Source organism: Erinaceus europaeus, chromosome 1, assembly GCF_950295315.1.
Source record: "Erinaceus europaeus chromosome 1, mEriEur2.1, whole genome shotgun sequence".
Taxonomy (NCBI): Eukaryota; Metazoa; Chordata; class Mammalia; order Eulipotyphla; family Erinaceidae; genus Erinaceus; species Erinaceus europaeus.
The window spans coordinates 125,028,393-125,051,988 of NC_080162.1; the positions used below are offsets into that span (position 1 = coordinate 125,028,393).

The 23,596-nt window shown below is 38.0% G+C and overlaps 1 protein-coding gene across 2 annotated transcripts in view; it reads left to right on the forward strand.

The window, feature by feature from the left end:
- The window catches only part of SAMD12 (sterile alpha motif domain containing 12), a 527,032-nt gene that overhangs the window by 206,875 nt on the left and 296,561 nt on the right, over positions 1–23,596 (forward strand). Inside the window, exon 3 of one of the 2 annotated variants that reach the window (XM_007516680.3) lies at positions 5,802–5,931. In XM_007516680.3, the coding sequence (XP_007516742.2) occupies positions 5,802–5,931 (130 nt within the window). The remainder of the gene's footprint in view (positions 1–5,801; positions 5,932–23,596) is intronic. The other variant, XM_060195714.1, reaches the window with a different exon arrangement.

Sequence of the window (23,596 nt, forward strand, 5' to 3'; positions counted from 1 at the left end):
GGGTTAAGATAACAAACTGCCTTGAGCCTCTTTTTAGAGCAGTAAAACAAACCAAAATTGTCTCCTGAGTTATAAATCTAGAGAAAGATGTAGTTGACCTGAATATGGAAAAAAAGAAAGAGGGCAAATGTTTTCTTAATGTTTGTTTTTTTTTTTAAGTTTGCTTTCTTAATGTTTTGGGCAGGATGTACTGAGCTATTTTTTGTTAGTTTATTGTTTCTGGTAAATATGCAATGCAACAGTGTCTTTGTGTAATGAGTCATTATTTTCATTTAGGCTCAAACTGTAGTTAAAAAAAAAAAGAAGGAAAAGAAAATGTAACATCTCATCACCTCATCATCTAGAGTTGGATATAGGATATAGAGAGGAATGTATGTTGAATGGGAGAGGAAGGGAAGGGGGTTGAAGTAATATTATGGAGCTATTAAGATTTGACAGCTCTCTTTTCCCAGTGAACTATGCAATAGATTAATAGTTCACCATATAATTAAATTATACACAGAGATAAATGTTAAAGCCTTTAAAAGATTTGCTTATTACATTCATTCCCAGAATGTGGTTAGTGTTGCAGATGGGGCATGATATAACTATGATAGAAAAAGCATCTGAAATGGACCTGGGTGGCTACTACTTCTCTCTGGAGAAGGTCTGGAAAACAAATTGAAGTGTGTTATGAAAATTCTAAAGCAGAACAGACTGGGGGAACTAGAGTCATTGTATCAATGTAGTGTGTAGCAAAGTAATACTTTCTTCATTAAGCCAGGGCTAAATGTCAGCTAATTCAACTTTATAACTGTCTGATTAACAAGTTGCAGTGTTTACTTGGCAGAAATCTTTGTTGTCATCATCATCATTATTATTAGTGATTTAATGACTGACAAGATTGTGGAATAAGAAGGTTACAATTCCACACACACTTCTACCACCAGGGTTCCACATCCCATCCCATCTATTGGAAACTTCCCTATTTTTTTGTTATCCCTCTGGGAGTATGGACCAAAGACCTTTATGGGGTGCAGAAGGTGGACGGCCTGGCTTGAATGGACTTTTCTACTGAGAGTCCTCAATTTCTCAGGAAACAGGCAGGTTGCAAAGTGACCTTCCAGGAAGTTGAGTATATTGATGCATAAGCAGGTTTAGCCTCTTGCCTTTCCCTTCGTAATTTACAGTCTTATGTGACGCTTTATAGGAGTTTTTCAGAGATGTGATTAGCTTTACTTGCAAGAAACTTGCAAGAGGTTTCAGGGTAATGATGTGTCAGCTCTGAACTCATTCAGCTCATCTGAAGGGAAACTTTTAGAGCACGAAGGAACAGATTCAGAACTGCTGACTTGTGAAACATGTGTTAAGTGTGTTTCCATCTAAAAGCATCAAGATTATCATTTCCTAATCATTCAAAGGAAGGGAAGTAATAACGGGGGAGAAAAGAAAAAAGGAGGTGGCCTGGAAGGACTAAATAAAAAGCAAAATGTTGCCGGTGGGTTATTGTGCTGGTGCAGGAAAACAATGACAGCGGGTAAGAGTCTCAAGTCACCAGTCTAATACAAACACCAGGGGGAGAAATGTTTCTGATTTTTCTTGTGTATTAGATAAGTTTAGCCTGACTTATAGGAAGCAAGAGTTAAGGAAGATTTCTCTCTAATAAGCTGACTGCTAACACATAGCCTGGTTTGGAGGCAGGCTAGCAAGTAGAGGAAGAGTTGGGAGGCTGGTAATGCCCCCTCCCCACCAAAGAGCTGTGCATATAGAGAAGGGTAGATAGTATCTTTTGGAATGAAGGATGCAGGTTACCATCATGTAGTCCACGCTAAGCCATCCCCAGGTCCTGGTTAATTAGAGAACAAAGGCTTTAGTTTTATGGTCCTGGTCTTCCCAAGCAACACACCAAAATTATGTGAGACTATTTAGAAAAAATAGAAAAGCATCCAATCAGGGAGTTGGGCAGTAGCGAAGCAGTTTAAGAGCATGTGGCGCAATGCACAAGGATCAGCATAAGGAACCCGGTTCAAGCCCCTGGCTCTCTACCTGCAGGGGAGTCGCTTTACAAGTGGTGAAGCAGATCTGCAGGTGTCTTTCTCTCCCCATCTCTGTCTTCCCCTCCTCTCTCCATTACTCTCTGTCCTATCTAACAACGATGACATCAATAACAACAATTTTTTTAAAAAGGCAACGAATGGGAAAATAAATATTTAAAAAAAAGAAAGAGAAGCATCCAATCAGAAAACAAACAACAACAACAACAACAACAAAACAGTGGAGTTGCCCTCATCCATCTACAATAACCAGATGGCAAAGCACAATGATCTGGAATGCAAAGTAAGAAATAATCAAGTTAGGGGTGGGGGCAGTGATTCACAGATATTACCAAGTTCAAGAACCTGGGTTCGAGTCCCCCACACTCTACCTGTTAGGGACCACTTCATGAGAGGTGAAGCAGGTCTACAGGTGTCTTTCTCTCACTCTCTCTATCTTTCTGCTCTCTCTTAATTTTTCTCTGTCCTATCAAATTTAAAAAAAGGGAAAAAAACTATGGATAACTATGGATAGATTGGTTTATGTTAATTGTAGAGTTGGAGTACATAGAGAGAGAATAAAGGAAAAAATAGTTATTCAGCCTTTCTCTATGGGAGAGAAGGGGGGAAGGGTCATGGGGTATTCCTTTCTCATCTGTTTGTAAGATTTGGAAGTGCTAGGAAGCCTCAAGAGAAAAAGGGGGAAAAAATAAAGGACTGTAAAAATGTTCACCTTCATTTTCTCACATCTCTTCTAAGCTCTTCTCCCCCAGTTTCTGCAAGAGACTGTCTAGAGATCAGTCTGGTCTTATTTTTTGCTTCCGGAGCAGCAGGACACAAACATCAGGGAAAAAGAGGGGGAGAGGGGGGGGGGAGAGAAACAGTACAAGCTACTTTCTTAATTGCTAAAGATGTTAATGAACCTTTTGCTTTTAAAACTATCTTGTCTCAAAAATTAGTTTCACATTTGCACCATCATTGCTAAAGGTCCTCCTCTCTCATCCATGTTGGGAATAAAGTTGAAAATGATTCACAACCCGTGACTTGGGAATTTAAGGTAGAGAGAAGTAAATAAATTTGATCAGGAAATATGGGAATACATACCAGGTAGTATAGCCAGAACTACGCTTGAAAGTTGGGAGCGAGAGTGTATTGCAGATATTTATCACAGGGAGATGAGAAATTGTCCCTGTGCAACTGTACTGTAAACCATTAAGCCTCCAATAAAATAATATAAAGGAGAAATGAATTGCTGACTAAATTGTAAGGCAAATATATAAGAGCCAAGACTCAGAGCTGTTTCATTTCATTGATTCATTCACAAATTCACTATGGCTGTATCAAATGTGCAACACTCTGGAATAAATAAAACAACTAAAATTCTCACCAAACGTAGAACCTAGTATTGCAATGACTAGTATGTACAAAAACAAGTACCCCACCCCCAATTTGTGGTGGATAATACCTACTTAGGGTGCTCATGAAATATGTGGGTCAGGAATTTACTCAAGGAATAGCAGAAATAATCTGTCTCTGAATCATGTTATCCTAGAGCTGGAAAAGCCAAAGGTCAGAGACTAGAAACATCTAAGTTGTTTACTCTTTTATCTGATAGTTTGTAGCTATCAGCTTAGCCATTATCTGAGGGATTGACCAAAATTCCTACACATGATCTCTTGTTGTGGCCTGGGATTCCTCAGTCTGGTAACTGAGTGCTTATTGTGCATGTCAGAGAGAATGAGACAAGTAAAAGCTGTGCTTCTTTTATGACCTAGGCTCAGAATTCACATTAATTTTACTGTACTCTGTTATCCAGGACTATCACAGATCCTGCCAGCATTCAAGGGGAGGGAACATCAACCCCAGGCATAAGTGGAGGGATATCATTTACAGTGAATGAAAAGCATATATGTACATATCTAAAATCATCTTTGAAAAATGCAATCTCTCATAACTAATGAAAGAAAAAAATGCACAGCACAAAGTGAAAAGTATCACTTGTGATAACTTGTAGGTAATGACTCAGTGATATTCAGTTAGAAATACACTAATAAAAAAGCATGTGATTTAGAATCAATATCAGTGTCCAATAACAGATAATATGTTAAAACAATTATATATATAATGGAAAACTCAGTTATTAAAAAAAGATATTTTTTGCATGAATTGACCTAGGAGATAAAGTGAAAAAAGTCAGAGAGAGAAGGACAAATATCATACAGTTTCACTCATGTGAAATGTAAATAAACAAGGGCAATAAACAAAGAAAACAAACCAGTAATCTCTTAGGAACAAAAACAGATTTATGGTTTCTATAATGGGAAGGGGCTGAGTGTATAGTGCATGAAAAAATAGATTTGTGATGATTCTTATGATGTATTTATAACTGTTGAATTACAAAGCTATAATGGTATACATTATAGTGTTATAAATCAGTGTTACATTCAATAAAATTTATTAAATTTTTTAAATAGCATGTGAGGACTGCTTTTATATGTATATTACTTCCACAGTTTTTACTGTTTACACACATTTGTACCATTGTTTCCTTAATATTTCTATTAAAATTAAATCATTACTCAAACTTGTTCTAAAAAAAACTAGACATTACTAAAGAAAATATATTTTATTTTTGCCATAATTTATATCTCATATAAGGAAAGTAGCTTTAGTCATAATAAAGTAAAACAGTAGTCATTAGATACTATAGGTAAGTTTTTTTCCAAGAAAAGTTCTGAGACTGAAGGTCAGCTCTGCTTAAAAAAAAAAAAAAAATATATATATATATATATATATATATATATATATATTAGCAGTTGATATTTGCTAAGTCAAATTTGAGAAACTGGGATTCACCCTCTCTTTGCCTCAACATAAAAGATTAAAAGATTAAAGAAAAAGATCCCTAATGGGAAGATCAGTGGTAGCTATCTTTAGATCCTTTAAAGAATAATTAGTACTATCATCCTACTTTGTTGGCAAACACTCATGCAGAATAGTAAAAATTACTGACAGATATGCTTTCATCCTCAACTAAATACCTGGGATCTGTGAAGATGACCAGCATTTCATACAGTTGATGATTGTCAATAATGCCTTTCATTATCTGCCATGACATCTCTGTTTCCTTTTTAATAAACATCTCTCTTGACCATCTAGTGCACAGTGAAAGATTTTGGCTAGTTGGCTTCTACATAAAATCTAGTTATGCCATTATCTTACCCCATATTCTGGTAGAATTCATAATTTTTGCTTCTCCTGGACTTTCTAGGACAGCCCTGTGTCCAGAATCTTCATGTTAATTTGCGGCAAACGCTAGAAGAAGAAGATGTTAATTTGCATGTATAGTATGCAACTATCTGATTCCTGTAATAGTTATATAATAATTATTAGCCCCTGTTGGGTCATATTGCACTACAGATTTTAGAGGACAAAAGATGAACACTTTCTTAAAATAGACAAGGGCCACTCAGAGTCAACTATATCACTTTGAACTTAGCAACCCTCTGCTCAAAGAACTCATTAGAAAACACTTTTTCCTTGGACTTTTTCCCAGTAGAGATGAGCAGTTAAGAATAGGTGTAAATTTTTAGACTTCTCTACCAGGACCTATTCTTTCTGGTTGTCAACGTCTTGGAGAAGGACTGTCAAATTTAGACCAGAGGACAAGAATCTTATGTTATCTTTAGGGATCTAACCCTAGGATTTACTATATCCTGGGACTCCTTACACTAGTTGCTTTCTAAACATAAGAATGACATTAACAAACCTTCTTTTCCTTCTTTCTAGTCAGCTACGGTGAAGTTATCAAAACCAGTGGCACTGTGGACTCAGCAGGATGTTTGCAAATGGCTAAAGAAACATTGTCCAAATCAGTATCAGATCTACAGTGAGTCATTCAGACAGCATGACATAACTGGTAAAGTATGCAGTATCCAAAATATTCCACTCCTCTTTCCCTGTAGCCATCAGAGTGGCCTTTCCCATAACTGAAAACATTTCTTCCACAGGTTTATTTTAAAAAGAAGTGATATAGAGTTCAGATGTTTGCAGACCGTGCTACATAACAAGCATAGTGGGCACTTTGCCCACTAAAGTGTGTACAGATCAGGCTAAGTAGTGGCTTCTAAAGAAAAAAACTGTCCTGAGAGGAATTACCTTCAAAGAAAAAAGTAAAACGCCATTTAGATCAAGGAACATCAAGTATGATACTTGTCAAGATGCACTTGGAAGCAGAAAATATGACCATAGAAAGAATTATAAATGGCCTTAAGGTAAAGACAGTCTCGCATTTGGTGAATTGAGAGAGGGAGCAATTATACCCAGTAGGGTATATTTATTATTCATTATTATATATTGTTCATTGGAGTAAGGTGTCTTTCCTAGACCACTTCACATTTCTCCAGCCTCTGACCAAGAGATACTGTTTATCCAGGTGGAGTTCCTCCCTTGTATTTCCTTGATAAACACTGCAGTGAAAGACAAAATATGCTCTCTATTCTTAAACTGTGCTGGGGGGGGAGGGAGAGATTCAAGTTCAGAGTACTTCTTTCTTCTAAGAGATAACTGGTACCTTAGTGGGGAACACACTTGCTGCTGAGTAACTTGACACTCTAAATGTCAAGCTGATTTCGTGTTAGTAATTTTTTAAATTTTATTTATTTATAAAATGGAAACACTGGCAAGACCATAGGATAAGAGGGGTACAGTTCCCACCACCAGAGCACCATATCCCATCTCCTCCCCTGATAGCTTTCCTATTCTTTATCCCTCTGGGAGTATGAACCCAGGCTCATTATAGTCGTGTTAGTAAATCTTAATCTCCTATTTCTACTTACTACTAATTCATTGAAAAGGGGTATATACAGCAGAGAGTATATGTCTTTTTAGTGCAGTTCCAAAAGTGTAGCACTGAAATCACTCTTCATATAACAGAATTTGACGAGTGGTTTGTAAAGTGTGTTTCATGAGACAATTGGGTGAACTGAAGGCTTTCAAAGGTTCAGGGGATACGCTTTGGGTAGAAATGGATGTGTCAACCAAAACAGTTCCTATTGTGTTTGTTTTACACATTTGAAATGTACAGAAAACTTGATTTTGAAAAAAAAACCACATATATCTAGGGCTAAACAGTGTACTTCTTTCGCATGTGCACAACTCAGGTTCCACAGCATTAAAGGAGGTTTCAGTGCTGTAGTCTCGTTCTCTATCTATCTATCTAAAAACTAAATAATTTTTAAACTGATATAAGTTTTAAAAGATTAGAACTGACAAACTTGATAATGTTTAAATATGTAAGGAAAACGCCTAAGTATCATTCAAACTGACTTAGAAGAGAGTGAAATCCTAACAAGGATAAAGGTAGTCCCTTATGTAAATCCTTTCCCCTACATCTTCAGACTAGAGGTAATGACCCTTAAGCTAGTGTTGTTGATATTTAATGTAGTTTCTTTAAAAAAAAAACATTGGGAGTATTAATGATTTACAGTTGACAGGAAATATAGTTGCTGGTATATGTATAATATTTCTCAAATTTTTTGCAAAACACTCCTTAATAACCTGCTTAGTCCCTTCTCCACCATCATGCACCAGGGCCTGAAACCTACCCCCTCCCCAGAGTCCTTTACTTTGGTGCAATACACCAAACCAAGTCCAAGTTCTTATTTTTTCAACTTCTGTCCATGAGTAAGATCATGCCCTATTCATCCTTCTCTTTTTGGCTTATCTCACTTAATATGATTTCTTCAAGCTTCATCCAAGATGAGGTGAAGAAGGTGAATTCACAGTATTTCATCACTGAGTAGTAATCCAATGTATATATACACCACACTTACTCATCCATTCATCTGTTGTTGGATACCTAGGTTGCTTTTAGGTTTTGGCTATTATAAATTGTTTTGCTATAACATAGGTATACAGAGATTTTTTTGGATGGGTTTATTGGGTTTCATAAACTATATCTCAATAATTGAAGTGTCATAGGGTAGCTCAATTTTTAGCCTTCTAGAGTTCTCCAGATTGCTTTCCACAGAAGTTGGACCAACTGACATTCCCACCAGCAGTACAGGAGAATTCCTTTGCTCTCACAACCTCTTTAGCATTTGTTGTTGCTATTGTTTCTGATGTATGCCATTCTCACAGGGGTGAAGTAGTATCTCATTGTTTTCTTTATTTGCATTTCTATGACTCTGTCTTAGAGCATTATTTCATACATCTGTTGGCATTTTGTATATCTTTCTTGGTGAATATTCTGTTCATATAATCTCCCTATTTTAGGATTGGTTCATTTTTCATTGTTGTTGCTTAACTTAGTGAGCTCTTTAACTATTTTAGTTCTTAACCTTTTGTCTGATATGTGGCATTGGTTTATTTTTGTTTTAGTCTTTCCTGAAAGAAGATGCCTATAAAATTTAGATGGAAAAGAATTCTGCCAATATTTTCCTCTAAGTATTTAATAGTTTCTGGTCTAACATCCAAGTCCTTCTGGTCACTCTAAGGTTCCTTGTTCTTCTTCTAGGTCTTTAAAGTATGTAGTCAAATTGTTTATTTGAGCTTTTTGTTGGTTTCTGATGGGTGCCTATATGGCTATGAATTTCCCTCTTAGTACTTATTTAGCTGTGCCCCAAATATTTTGATAGCTTGTGTTAAATTAAAAAGTTGGCTAACCACAACAAACAAGAAGTATACAACAGAGATCAAAATAATAAATTAACAGATTAACATAATATGCTAATGTAAGATCTGGAGAGATTTCTTGAGGAATTGCTGCCTATGTGTTTACTTCATACAGCCATTTGACTCCCCACCTTCGAGTTTTTTTTTTTTAATACTTAATGTAGTTTCTAAGTGTCTGTATTTTGCTTCTAAGTCCCTTCCTTAAGAATAAAAGAGTTTTTTGGGAGGATGTTGGTTTAGTGATGTTTCCCCAAGTTCCCAATATACCTACTTTTTGCAGTTCTCTGCTACAGTAGTGGGTTACAGGTCTAGGTTGAAGGGTTGGCTACCTGGTTATTTCTGTGAGCTGACTCATCAGCCTGTGAGTTGCTCAGGGATATCTGAAGTTCACTTCCAGTCAAGCAGTCATGGGTGTTCTGACAAAAGATGCACTATCTAGGACATTCAGTCCTAGAATCTTCTCTCTCCTCAGAGAGTCTCTATCTCACTGATTGCCCCTGCTTCCCAGATAAGCCACCTCTGGGCTGGGGGATGAAGTTGGAGGTGCAGCAGGAGACTCATGGCACTGCTCATCCTTATCCTTCTCATCACCCTCTTGCCGGTTCATAAATGGGTTATAATTTTCCTTTGTGGTTTCTCTTTATCCCTTCCTCTGTAGTTTCTTTCCTACTGGCTTGGAAATCCGGCTTTCTTTCAGAGATCTGGAGAGATTTCTTGAGGAATTGCTGCCTATGTGTTTACTTCATACAGCCATTTGACTCCCCACCTTCTTTGAGTTTTTTTTTTAATACTTAATGTAGTTTCTAAGTGTCTGTATTTTGCTTCTAAGTCCCTTCCTTAAGAATAAGAGAATTTTTCAATAAAACCAGAGGAAAAGGTTATTTTAAAAATCCTGTACAGACAGGGTCACTTATCACACCTTGAATGTAATCAATCAGTTAGTAACCATTTGTGTGATTATGGTAGCCTTCCTCGAGTAATAGCTTCTTAATGTTTCTTAATGTCTTTTTGAAAGCCTTTTTCATGATCTTAGTAGAAAATAGTGTTATCTTTTATTAAGGGTGAGAATTATCAGATGCCCTTGAGGGAAGGGTAAGCATTTATAATGGTTTGAAGAGGATGAGTATTACATACCTCAGAAATAAAGAACTCCTGCTTCAGTGCTGATGGGGAAATGGTGCCTCTTTCCAATATTCCCTGATATATGACATAAGGAAAGGGCTTTGGGATTGAGAGATGTGCGTCAAATTACTATCATATTATTTTCATGGAAGCATTGGTAGTTCATGAAATACTGCTGGAATTAGTAGAAGTCATACTTCTTGTAATCTCGGAACATCATCTTAACCTGGGTAGGTTATATAACATAACTCTATCATCTTCAAAAGAGACATCATAGTGGTACCTGTCTCAGAGTCACTGTGAAGATTAATTGAAATAACAAAGACAAATCTTGGGACAGTTGAGTACATGTTACCATGCACAAGCCCCAGGTCTCAACCTGCAAGAAGGAAGCTTTATGAGCTCTGAAACAGTGCTGCAGCTCTCTCTCTCTCTCCCTATGTATCTATCTTTCTCCCTATCTCCCCACCCCCTCAATTTCTCCCTGTACTATCAAATAAACAGATAATAAAGTAAATAAATAAATAAATGGGAAAATGGCCAACAGTAGCTTTGGGTTTCATAGGTAGATGCCACACCCTAGCAATAACCCTGGTGGTAATAAAAAGTAAATAAAAATAATTAACCTCTAAGTCACCTTTTGTTGAAAGTTGTTCACTGTATTATGCCAACTTATCTGTAGGTATCTGAAAGTATACTGGTAGTTCATTCTAAGAGCTGCCTGTTTTCTGCTATGAAAGTAAAAGAATTAGTTGGGGACTTGGGGGATGGAGAAGATGATGAGAGAATTGCATTTGGTCCACATCTCTTTGACTTTGACCTGTTTGACACCTCAGGATACCAACTATCTCCCCTGTTCTCTGAAAAAATGTGAATGTAGAGTACTGAAATGATAACAAGTAAATGGTTTTTAGCACTTCAGCCAACCTGCAGTAACCAACTGTGTAATGCTAGAAGCTGTAGGAATCCTAATACCCCATAGGCTGTGGTAAATAAGGTAAGTAGTCTATAAAGATTGAAAAGTACAATCAGGGTCTGGGATGAGGCTCAGCAAGAATAGTGGGCTTGCATCAAGGAGGTCATGGGTTTCAATTACTGGCATCACATATATCAGAGCAGGTATTCTGCCATCTCTCTCTGTCTCTCTCTTAAATTTTTAATTCTTCTAGGGTACATTCCTTGCAATGCATATCACCTAGTTTCTAACCCTGGCATAAAAAGGATAAAAAGTCAACCTGGATGTGTTAAAATGTCATACAGGCACAATGTCTATGGCACTAATTTAAAAAAGTGACATTGAACAAAGCTCAACAGACTGTGCAGACAATAAGTTGAGTGATTTAAGGAGAGGGCAAGGCAGAGGTTACATGTTCCAAGTAAAAGCCAAGAGCTGTGCTTACGTAAAGGTTACTGGGTATATTCAGCTTTCTGTATGTGCTAAGGGGTACAAGGTAATAGAACTCTCCTTCTGGTGTCTCCATGGATATAACTATTGGTCATAGTAGTATTGACTGCTAACTAATGCTGTTTTTCTAATTGTTATCCTGATTTTCTTAAAAACCTGAAGCACACATTAACAGTGTTAAAATTCGGAAGGGTGGGGGGTAGTATCTAAACAAGTAGATTTCCTGTGTTAATCTAAAAGACTACAAAAAAAGATGTTTGCATGATATTTATTTAAACTTAGGTCCCCCTGAGTACTACTGTTCATTTATTTTTCTTAAAGTAAGGATCTCTGAGTACTCACCAAGGAAGCATGTTATATCAATACAATATATGAATACCCCTTGATTTAGAGGCACAATGATAACAAATTAAAAGGTATATATTAAATGGAAAGAAGAAGCGTGACCTTTTCTCATCATAGGTCTAAGTAAAATCCTCCCCTTTGTCACTTTTGGCATGTAGTCATTATACAGTGGCACACAAGTTTATTTCTCATTAGTGAAATGAGAATAGCATCCTTTGCAAAATATTGTTTGGAAGATTAAATGAGATGATGCATGTGAAACATCTAACATAATTCCTGATACATAATAGAAATTATCCATTTAGCAATTATTTATGGAGCATCTATTGTGTACCAGATTTTTAGAATACAGCCATAAATAAGACTATCAGTGATTTGTGAAGGGGGAAATTTTGTGCTTTTGTGGAAAAGAAGTGAGCATTACCAAGTAGCACAACATTAGCGTTGTCTAATTCTGATTCTGCAGAACTCCTTACAACTATGTAAATTATATAACTGATTGCAATGCAAAAAAAAAAATCTTGTAGACATGTAAATTATTACCTGCCAAGGTTCAGTCAGACCCTAGCCACTATGGAAAAGGTGAGTTTGTCTCTACTTACACTTTCATTTCATTCTTATTAATCTATAAATATATGCCTACTATCTAAATTCTCCTTTGAGATCATTGTAGCAACTGAACATCCTCATGAATGGGTTAAACAAAATCTCAAGCATCCTCATTTTTCTACTTATATGAGAGTAATGATTTTAACATTTTTGAAAGAGTATCCTCTAAACTTCATACTAGCTTAGTGGTTTTATTTATACTGTTGCCCTGCAATCCCATTTGGTTTACGTTTTTCTGTTCATTTGTTTGAAGGACATTATTTTATAAACAGCTTTCCCTCTAGGTTCTCAAAAGAAGAAGGAGAAGGAAAGGAAAGAAAACTTGAGATGTGTTTAACCTGCCAGCATTCTGAACCTTCTGCAAAATTTCCATTAGAATATCTGATACTTTCACTGTATCCAGAAGGAACCTGCTATTTAGTAGCAGGTGTGTTTAATCAGAAGAGACACTACTAGTGTTTACTCCCTGCAGAACTGATCTTAAAAGGTAGAATCTGGTGAGAGCACCTGAAAGGTATTAATATAGATAGACTTAAATCATCAGATTGGGCCTTTGGGAAAGAAGTTTCTCTATTTCCTTTTGTTTGCAAGGTTTTTCCCCTCACTTTCTGAGGTCTGGTTTGGAATGCTGATGAGGAAGCTCTTCTAGGGCTAAATGTAAACTCATAGGTAACTTTAGGATTCTCTTTTTCTTTGGGGGGGGGGGTCATAATCCTTTTATTTTTTATTTTTTATTTATAAAAAGGAAACATTGACAAAACCATAAACTATAGAGGGTACAACTACACACAGTTCCCACCACCAGAGCTCCATATCCTATCCCCTCCACTGATAGCTTTCCTATTCTTTCACCCTCTGGGAGTATGGACCCAATATCATTGTGGGATGCAGAAGGTGGAAGGTCTGGCTTCTATAATTGCTTCCCCACTGAACATGGGCGTTGACAGGTCAATCCATACTCTCAGCATGCCTCTCTCTTTCCCTTGTGGGGAAGGGCTTTGGGGAAGCAGAGCTCCAAGGCTGGTGGGGTTGTCTGTCCAGGGAAGTCTGGTCATATCCTGCTAGCATCTGGAACCTGGTGGCTGAAAAGAGAGTTAACATACAAAGCCAGACAAGTTGTTGACTAATCATAAACCTAAAGGCTGGAATAGTGCAGATGAAGTGTTGGGGGGTCCTCCATTTTGTAGATAGCTAGTAGGCATGTTCTAGTTATATTTCAAAGGGCCTGTAGCTATACTAGTGGTTTTGTTTGTTTGTTTGCTTTTTGCCTGAGCCTGAAATCTGATATGCAGGTGGATCCAAGTTATTGTCTGGGGAGATGATGTCATGGCTGGGAAAAGGACCAGAAAGCTGGATCAGGGAAGAGAGTAGCTCCCTAATACAGGAAAGGGGTATAAGTATTGTTGAATGTAAACCCCATCTATCTGATGTGATCTGGGGCCCGTAATTAGCTTAGGAGCCTGTATGACCTCTGCATCCCTCTAGATCTGAGCTCACATAGGATTCTCTTTTATACACAGTTAAGAATCTTTTCAGATTTGAGGTGATTTCAGCTCCTGGTATTCTTGTTACTGTAGCTAAAGTCAGCTCACCTCTTCCCTGCCCTCGCGTCTCATCTGTAAAGAGATCTTTTCCTTGCTAGCTTTAGAGACATATTTTCATAGGTGAAGCATTTAGAACTCCCCAGAATATAAAATATTTGTTAAAAGATATTTTGAATGTGTAAAAGGTTTCTGCATAGCCTGCTTCACAGAACAGCAGCAAAAGGCCTTTAGTTGTCCAGCTAGATCTGTAGGAATTGTTATCATGTGAAACTCCCTCCAAGTGTTTGGTATTGGCTTGTCATTTGTCCTACTACTATCCTGAAAGATAAATTGATAATTTTTTTTCTGTGTTTCTACCACTAACTGTCCATTTGTACCTAGTTTCCCTTTCAGGGAGTCAGGTGGTAGCACAGCGGGTTAAGTGCAGGTGGTGCAAAGTGCAAGGACCGGCATAAGGATCCCTTTCAACATAGTTCAGTGATGCACCACTTTGAAATTTTGTACCTATGGTTACTTATACTATTGAATAAAATGAAATCCTCTTTATCTTTTTTAAACCACTGGACTGTGACTCTATGCACTTGTTAACATCATTGTCTTTAATTCTGAATTATCTGACCCGTCATATTAGTTTATCCTTCTGATACTTTCCTCCTCGTCTGTTACTCTGGTTAGATCAATGGGATGTGAGGCTAACAAGTGTCAAAAGCAGTGTAATTAGTTCTTATGAGATGCAGCTATAAGAATACAATTTAAACACTTACTTCTAGCTAAAACAATAGCAGACTACCAAACCCGGTTGTCTTTCACTGTTGCCACAACATACATGGAGAAGCCAATATAAAAATGAGCTTATCTCTAGAGCCCTACCCCACTAGGGAAAGATAGAAACAGGCTAGGGGTATGGGTCAACCCATGACCAGTTGAGAAGCAGTTATAAAAGCCAGAATTCCCACCTTCTGAACCCCCAAAATGATTTTGGTCCATACTCCCTCCCAGTGGAGGAGACAGGATAGAGGGAAGATGACCTGAGGGCTCTAAACTCCAACTCCATCAAGAACAGGAGAGAGAAGGAAAAAGGGAGGGACATTTAGATGTGGGTGGCAATAGTTGTATGTGTGACTTAGAAAGGAAAAGAAGATGGGACCATAGGAAAAATAAATGATCAAATATATACAAATATAGGCAGATAGTTATACAAGTAGTAATTAACCCGTATCTGCAACCTTAGGAGAACTCTAACTTCCAATGGAGGGACTAGAGATCTCTGGACTGATGGTGGAAATGGTACAGAGCTGTAGCCCTGTTATCTTGTAACTTTGTAAAACTATATTAAATCACTAATAAAATTTAAAAAACAATAAAGATGAGGTTGTAGCTAAGAGCTAACAATAAAAGTAAAAAGCCCAGAAACCATGTGGTAAAGACAGCGAACTCTCACAACAGAGGTAAGTAAAATCCACTCATAGTTATGTTCCACAACTTCTGGCCAGGCTTCCACCATTACAGTAAGTTGCCCTACTGGGCTTTCACCACTGCTGCTCACTGTGACCAGCAGACTGCCTCTGCTGCCATCATACAACACAGCCCACTGCTATCTGGCATATCCCTGCTGCCACCCACCCTGGCCTATGGCTGCATTGCTGCCCAACCAGCAGAGCCAACTACCATTATGGCAGCTGTTCACTACAGACCAAGACTACATCCAATGCTATCTGCCCAGACTATGGCTGCATCTGCTGCCTGCCCTGCCTGGCAAAACAAAACAACAACAAAGGAGTGGGTGACACAAAGTTATAAACCACATGGCAGTCTTAGGCAATTGCAGGTAATCATTGCGCCCAAATTGCAAGTCCTCCCTCCAGTCTGTGAAAACCTACACTGTCAGATTTCTGGCAGAACCGTGGCAATATAACCTCATTCAGATATTTGTGTCCAAGAATCCTCGGTCACTGCTCAGATCTGCTCAAACATAGACTGCTAGCCCTGGTCTTCGTAGAGAATCAAACATAAGAGAAAGGCATAGAGCACGTGCAGTAATGAATCAAGACAGCAGCTTGAAAAAAACATCAAATTCAGCTGAACAATGTAGATTTCCTAAAGGAGATTCTAACGTTACACTTCTAAGAATACTCACTGAATTGAGAAGAATTGAAGGACTGAACAAATTCAGAAATCAGGAGAGAAATTATAGAAAAATTCACAACAATGTTCAAAGGAAGGAATAATACAGTGGCTCAGCTTAAAATACAATAAAAGGGAATGTATGTAGAAGGACATACCACAAAGGTAGAAGTAGACAACTAGAAGATAATAGAAGCTCACCCCCCACCACTAGCAAAAAAAGAAAAGAAAAAGGCAAATGAAGATAGTTTAATAAAATTATAGGACATCATAAAGAAAACAATGTTTTGTGTCTGCATGGAAGAGGTGCAAGAGGAAAAGAGAGAAAGGGACAGAGTTCACATTTGGAGAAATATTAACTGAGAATTTCCCCCAAAATTAAAAGATCAGGAAACTCAGAGTGCTCCAAGAAAAATAAATCCCAAACCTAAATTCATCAAGGCATCTAATAACTAAAATGGTGAAGATCAAAGATAAAAAAGAGGATTCTGAAACTTGCTAGAGAAGAAACAAAGAGTCACCTGTGAAGGAAAACCCCAGAAGACTATCAGCTAATTTGTCTACAGAATATCTAATGCCCAGAAAGGGATGGTAGAATATATTCAAAGTTGTGAATGGAAAAAGATCTCTATCAAAGCAAATCCTGCTAAGCTATCAGTTTGAAGAAGGGAAGACATACTTTTCAAAATAAGTCACTGCTAAATAAATTCATTACCACTAAACCAGACCTTTTAGAAAAACTAAAAGGACTTAAATAAAATGAAAGTGTAGAATGGACTAGACCATAGGGAATCAACAAACAAAGCCCAGTGAATTCTATGGACTCAGACCATAGAATTGAAGTTAAAAATGAAAAAGGTAGGGGGTCGGGCGGTGGCGCAGTGGGTTAAGCGCATGTGGCGCAAAGCGCAGGGACCGACATAAGAATCCCGGTTCGAGCCCCCGGCTCCCCACCTGCAGGGGAGTCGCTTCACAGGCGGTGAAGCAGGTCTGCAGGTGTCTATCTTTCTCTCCCCTTCTCTGTCTTCCCCTCCTCTCTCCATTTCTCTCTGTCCTATCCAACAATTAATTGCGTCAACAAGGGCAATAATAATAACCACAATGAAGCTACAACAAGGGCAACAAAAGCGGGAAAAAAATGGCCTCCAGGAGCGGTGAATTCATGGTGCAGGCACCGAGGCCAGCAATAACCCTGGAGGAGGAAAAAAAAAATGAAAAAGGTAGTGCAATCAGTGGACTTGGGTTGAGAGATATCCATGTGTGTGGGGGGGAGTAATGCTTTTTTTGAGGAGGTAAGAAATTTTACTTTTGAAACATTTATAGTTTTATGAAACAAAGGCACCTCAAAAACTATATATATATATGTATATATATTCATTATATATATATATGACCTCATAGAATTCAGAATAGCCAAACAATAGTTTTCTGATTTTTCATTTAGTGATCCTCTCACTTACCAGATATCCTTCTATCTTTTCCCAGCCCCAGCAGCTAGCAGAGCCAAAGTCAAGCTGTTGCTGAGGTGTGAAGAATACCACTGCCAGTCAGAAGGACTATTCAGAATATAATTATCCATGGTATACTCATTAATGTATTATGAGGTTTCCTGTGTGCAACAGGTCCCACTGAGCGCCATCAGTACTGTCAATTATGAGGGGATGACCATCATCAATTACCCAGACAGGGCCTGTAGCTGTTCTTTGTTATCAAATAAGTGGTTCTCAGTAGTCTTTATTTTTTTAACCAGGCTGTCACTGAGACTTCATGCCTGCATGAAAATGCACTGTTCTCGTTACCATTTTCCCCTTCCCTTCCCTTCTCCCCCCACCCCACCTTCTTATTATTAGTAGTATTCCTTACACTTACTAGAGAGGGAAAAATTGGGAGGGAAGGGGGAGATAGGAAGAGAGAAAGAGACATCTGCAGCACTGTTTCATTACCCATAAAGCTTACCGCCTACATGTGGGGACTGGAATCTTCAGTCTGGGTCCCTGCACGTGATAAGGTGTACCACTGGCTTTCCCATTCTCAATAATCATGAGCTTTTGTAGCTGAGGAAGCTAGGCTATGAAGTAAGTGGGCCACTCAAGTTGAGTATAGAAACTAAGCACTTAGCACCTGAGAACGTACCACTAACTGGAAAGAGAGAAGGTTTAAAACTGAAAAGTACTTAAAACAGTATTTTGGGTATTTAAGGGGAGTGAATTCTACCAATCATCTTCACTTCTTTTTAGGAAAATGCACAGTTAATAGTTATGCTATGGGCTGTGACTGTGCTCATTTCAGTGAGCTGAGAAGCAAGATAACTCTTTGCTCTGTCATTTCAAACTAGAAGGAGTCCCTCCCATCTCCTTTACTTATGTGAATAAACAGAGGCATAGAGCTAAACTGACCTGTAAAAGGACACACAACTTACTGGATTACCAGAAAATGTTAAAAATCTAGGCCAGAGATGCTGTGAAAGAATAGAAGACCCATTCTTAGGAAAAGTGTAGTAGGTTGCCTGATTTCGACAGAAGTAACCAGAGAGGTGGCCTGAAATGGGCACGATCCCCTTTCCAGGAGTGTGTTTTTCCACTCCTATTCTAATAGCAGAGTACACATAGAGTCAATATAGTACATTCTGTTTTTGTAAGTCCCTGTTTCCTTTCAAAGTTCGATATTCATTTGCTTCCATGTTTACTGATGGCTTTGTTAACTACTCCGTTAGGCTGAATATTTGGTTTTAGTTATGTGTGCTTTTCTAAAAAGTATTGAAGTGAGATGGCAAAATTGGATATTTCCCTTGGTTTTGACTCCAATCCCTATTTAGAAATTAAATATACTATGTGCTTTGTTAACGCTGAGTCCGAGTCCGAGTCCTCATCTTACAGGGAGCAGAGCCTCTGTCCCTGTAGTCTGCCGGAGGGCTTGATGCAGTCAGATACAGGAGCCAATGACTCTCTTTCTTCAGATGTCATCATCTGTGGTGTCGTACCTGATACCACTTGATAGTAAGGGGTGAAACTGAAGCCCACACCTTGGACACTGATCATAGGATTTAAGATCCAGTGGCACTGTTTTCATGAATTGCAACTGTATTCAAAAGGTCTTGGCCAGTGTTATTTTAGGTCATTATGTTTGGACACATTATCACTTAGATATGTTTCAATTCCCATATTAAAATTAGGATAATGTGGCTGCTAAAATACTTTACTACTCTTGACTGGCCTCATATGTTAAATATTTAGGAAAGATTATAAGACCTGTGCTAGGGTTCTCCTCCTCTGAATACTGAATAGATGAATTTGAGCAAGTCTGTTTAACCTCTCTAAGCCTCAGTTTCCCTTCCTGTAACAAATAATTATAATCATTTTATTACCAGAAAATGTTTAAAAACTAGGCTTTCCCAGTGCTTTTTTGAGTATTAATAATTATTGCAACTAAATAACTTAACTCACAGACCTATATTAAGCATTGAATGCTGCCAAGACATAGCTCAAGTTTCTCAGGGTATAAAGAATTAGATGTAATTTTTGCCCTTAAATTAATTACCATATTAAAGCAAACATTTATTTTTAAAAATAATCACTGAGTTTTACATGCTAAAAACTGCAGTATTTTTTCTTATCTCATATTACCTTTTTAAATTTTTATTTTTTATTAGTGATTTTAACATTTATTTATAAGATTACAAGGGTTATAATTGTAATAGGAGTGTAATTCCATACAGTTCCCATTCCAGAGTTCTGTGTCCCATTTCCTCCATTGGAAACTTTCCTATTATTTATCACTCTGGCAGCATGGACCAAATTTTTTTTCTGACTTCTGTACTTTCTTCTCCAATGGACATGGTCATTGGCAGGTCAATCTATAACCCCACCCCCATTTCTATCTTTTCCTAGTTATGTAGGGCTCTAGAAAGGTGAGTTTCCTGGACACATTGGTGAAGTCACCTACCCAGGGTAGTCAGGATGGAATCATAGTCACATCTTGAACTTGGTGGCTGAAAGGCAGTAAGATGAAAAGCAGGACAAAAGGTTTAATAAACAAGAACCATAAAAGAGGAATAAAGCAGATGAAAGTAGGGATCTTAGAATAGAAGGAAGTTTTTTTTTTAATTTATAAAATGAAGATAATGACAAGACTATAGGATAATAGGGATACAATTCCACAGAATTCCAATCACTAGAACTCTGTATCCCACCCCACCCCCAATTTTCCTATTCTTTATCCATCTGGGATATGGAGGTGCAGAAGGTAGAAGGTCTGGCTTCTGTAATTGCTTCTCTGCTAAACATTGTCAGGTAGGTCCATACTCTCAGCCTGTCTCTCTCTTTCCCTAGTGGGGCAGGGCTCTGGGGAGATGGGGCTCCAGGACACATTGGTGGGGTCATCTGCCCAGGGATTTCAGGTTGGCATCTTGGTAGCATCTGGAACCTGGTGCTTTTTTCAGCCGAAAAAAAAGTTAATATATAAAGCAGAACAAATTGTTGACTAATCATGAACCTAAAGGCAAGAATATTACAGATGAAGATCTGAGGGATTTCTATTTTGGAAAAATCTAGTAGGTCTATTTTAGGTATATCCCAAGAGGTCCATGGCTTTACTAGTTTTTGCCACCTTATGACAGCTAACATGCAGGTGGACCCAAGAGATTATCTGGGGAGATGGTGTCATAGTTGGAAAAAGGACTAGAAATATGGATCAGGGAAGAGATTATCTCCTAAATATGGGAAAAGTGTATAAATATTGTTAACTATAAACCCCATCAATATGATCTAGGGCCCATATTCAGCACAGGAGCCTGTGTAACCTCTGCATCCCTGTAGGTCTGAGCTCACATTCTGTGGTCATGGATAGGAATATTCCAGACTGCACTAATTTAAGGACCCATCTTCCTTGAGTGGCAGAGTATTTTGCCCAACCTACCTTTGGAGAATGGAACATTCCCTACTATCATTGATCCATGTTGAGGGCAAGGTCCCGTAGGGGCTCATAAAGGGTCCATTATGTTGTTCCTGGCCAATGACCATGGTGAAAGGGATCTGTTAGAGGTCTAGGATCATAATGTATGTGTATAAATCCCAGGACTCCTTGACTAGGGCCCCAGGTGATGGGGTGGCCTGGTAGTGACCAGAGAGTCATCATTAAATTATGCCACTCTCTTACCCTTATCCAGCTTTTGTAGTCCTTACTTTGTCTAACAAGATTAGCTTTGGAGTGATTGAGGGAACTGAAATTGGAAGTAAATAAGGAGGGTATCTATGTCTAAGTAGAAACTATTTGTTTAGGTACTTTATGGTGTCTTTTTAGGTCTTTCTGCTTGCTTGCTCCATTTATTGACTCATTGCAAACTATTGTGCGCTGTTGCTTTAAGGTGTATATTTCCCCCTAACTTGGGATACATGTATACATAGCCCCTATCTCATGGGCCCTGGTCTATATCTAGGTTTTGAGGCTTTGCTAAGGAAGTGCACTACCTGAAATGACATTTTGATAAAGGGGCCCAAATTATTAAATGGAGGAAGGAGGGTTTTTAATAGATGGTGCTGGGAAAACTGAGTTGAAACATGCAGAAGAATGAAACTGAACCACTTTATCTCACCAAAAACAAAAGTCAGCTCCAAATGGATCAAGGACCTGGATGTTAGGCTAGAAATTATCAAATACTTACGGGGAAATATTGGTGGAACACTTCCCCACCTCAAGAACATCTTTGATGATACAAACCCAATTACAAGGAAGACTAAAACAAAACAAAACAAAAAAAAATGGGACTACATCGAATTGAAAAGCTTCTGCACAGCAAAGTAACTATCACCCAAACAAAGAGACCTCTGACAGAATGGGAGAAGATCTTCACATGCACATGTCATACATCAGATAAGAGGCTAATAAATGAAATATATAGAGAGCTCAGCAAACTTAGCAACAAGAAAGCAAATGACCCCATCCAAAAATGGGCAGAAGATATGAACAGAATATTCACTAAAGAAGAGATCCAAAAGGCCAATAAACAAATGAAAAAAGAAGGAAGTCTATTTTAGGAAGGTTTCTAGGTGCCTATGTCTTAATAATCTTTGTTTGAGATTGATAGCTAACATGGAGGTGGACCAGATATATTGTCTAAGAAGACGGTGTCAGAATTGAGAGTATAACTAGGAAGCGGGATTAGGGCAGAGAGGTGCTTGCAAACTTGAAGATATACGAATGCAATTAATTGTTAAGGACAATAATCTAACCCAGGGCTCATATACATTCATATTTAGCACAGGAGTCTGTACAACCCCTGAGTCCATGTCAGACTGAGCTCACAGTCCATAATCACAGTTGGGAATATTCTAGGCTGTACTCATTTCAGAGCTAGTCTTCCTCCAGTAGCAGAGTAGGATAATCCAGCCTCCCTATGGAAAGTGGGTCAGTCCCTACCATTATTATTTAATAGTGAGGGCACAGTCCTGAAGAAGCCTACAAAAGGGCTTATAATGATGTTCCCAAGAGGTGTGACCAGTGATGGTAGATTGTAGAGAAAGGGACTTATCAGAGGTCTTGGCCTATATTATCTGTGGGGGAATCCAAGGATCCCCTATCAAGGACCCCAGGTGATGGAGTGACCTGATGGTGGCCAAAAAGGCCACTGTTAAGTGAGCTAGTCTCTTGCCCTTATCCAGGTTTTGTACTCACTTCTTTATCTGACAAGCTTAGAATTTCTCTCAGTTGTTAAAGTGTTGAGTGCCCTTCCTTGTATCCAAATCAGTATTATCAGTATTATTAGGTTAATGTCATCTGCCCTCAAATTAGGGAAGAAATAGACCTTGGATTTTAGTGGGGTATAAGTTAACCTAAAATTTTTCTGAGCTTACTTATTTGATGATTCTAACAAAGGTTATCATAGGGACAATAATTGTCCTTTACTTGAAATAAAGTTTTTGCCAGTATAACACTTGGGACAGTTGTATAGTGTTTCTTCTGAAGCTTATCAAGGTGTAACAATAATGTTGATACTCTGTCAGAAGAGATTTAAAAAGATGGAAGACTATTTCTTACTTCCTTTTGTATAGTTAATTGAGTAGATAAAGTGATTGAGGTATGTGAAGTAAGGGGTGGGGGAAGAAGGTGTTTAGGCCTAAGCAATAAATATGTGATTTGGAGAATTTAAGATGCCTTCTTTAGACCACTCTCCTAGAATGCCAGGCTTATTAGGTCTAACTCTAATCTCAGAGGGCTGTTAAAAAAGCTCCAGTACTTTGTACACATATTATCCTCTTTACCCTCTCTGGGCCTTTTTAAGCAGAATTAATTTTTCTGATTCTGATTCTTTATTTTCTTTACATTTTTTCCAATGAATGACAGCTATTATTGAAATATCATAACATTTGCCACACTATATTAATACAATTTGATTATATGTTTATCTCCCTTTGACTAGCCCATAATCTCCTCTAGGGCAGAAATATCACCTGATTTATCTTACTGTCTCTGGCTGTGTTAACCTAGTGGCTGGCATATAACAGGCCTTTAAGAAGTGTTGATTGGATTAAATTGAGTTTGTTCTTTCTTTGATAGGCTTAGCACTGAACTTGAAGGCTTTCTTCATTTCCGTTGATAAGAATACTTTGACTAGTCCTTCAGTTCCCTGATTTACCTCCTTTTCATGAATCTCATCTTATACTTTCCTATCTTCAGCTTTTTATAATTACATCCCATTGATGTTCAGGTCTGTCTTCCCATCTAACTCTTGCAGAAACGCCATTTTACTTTAAAAAAGAAAAAGA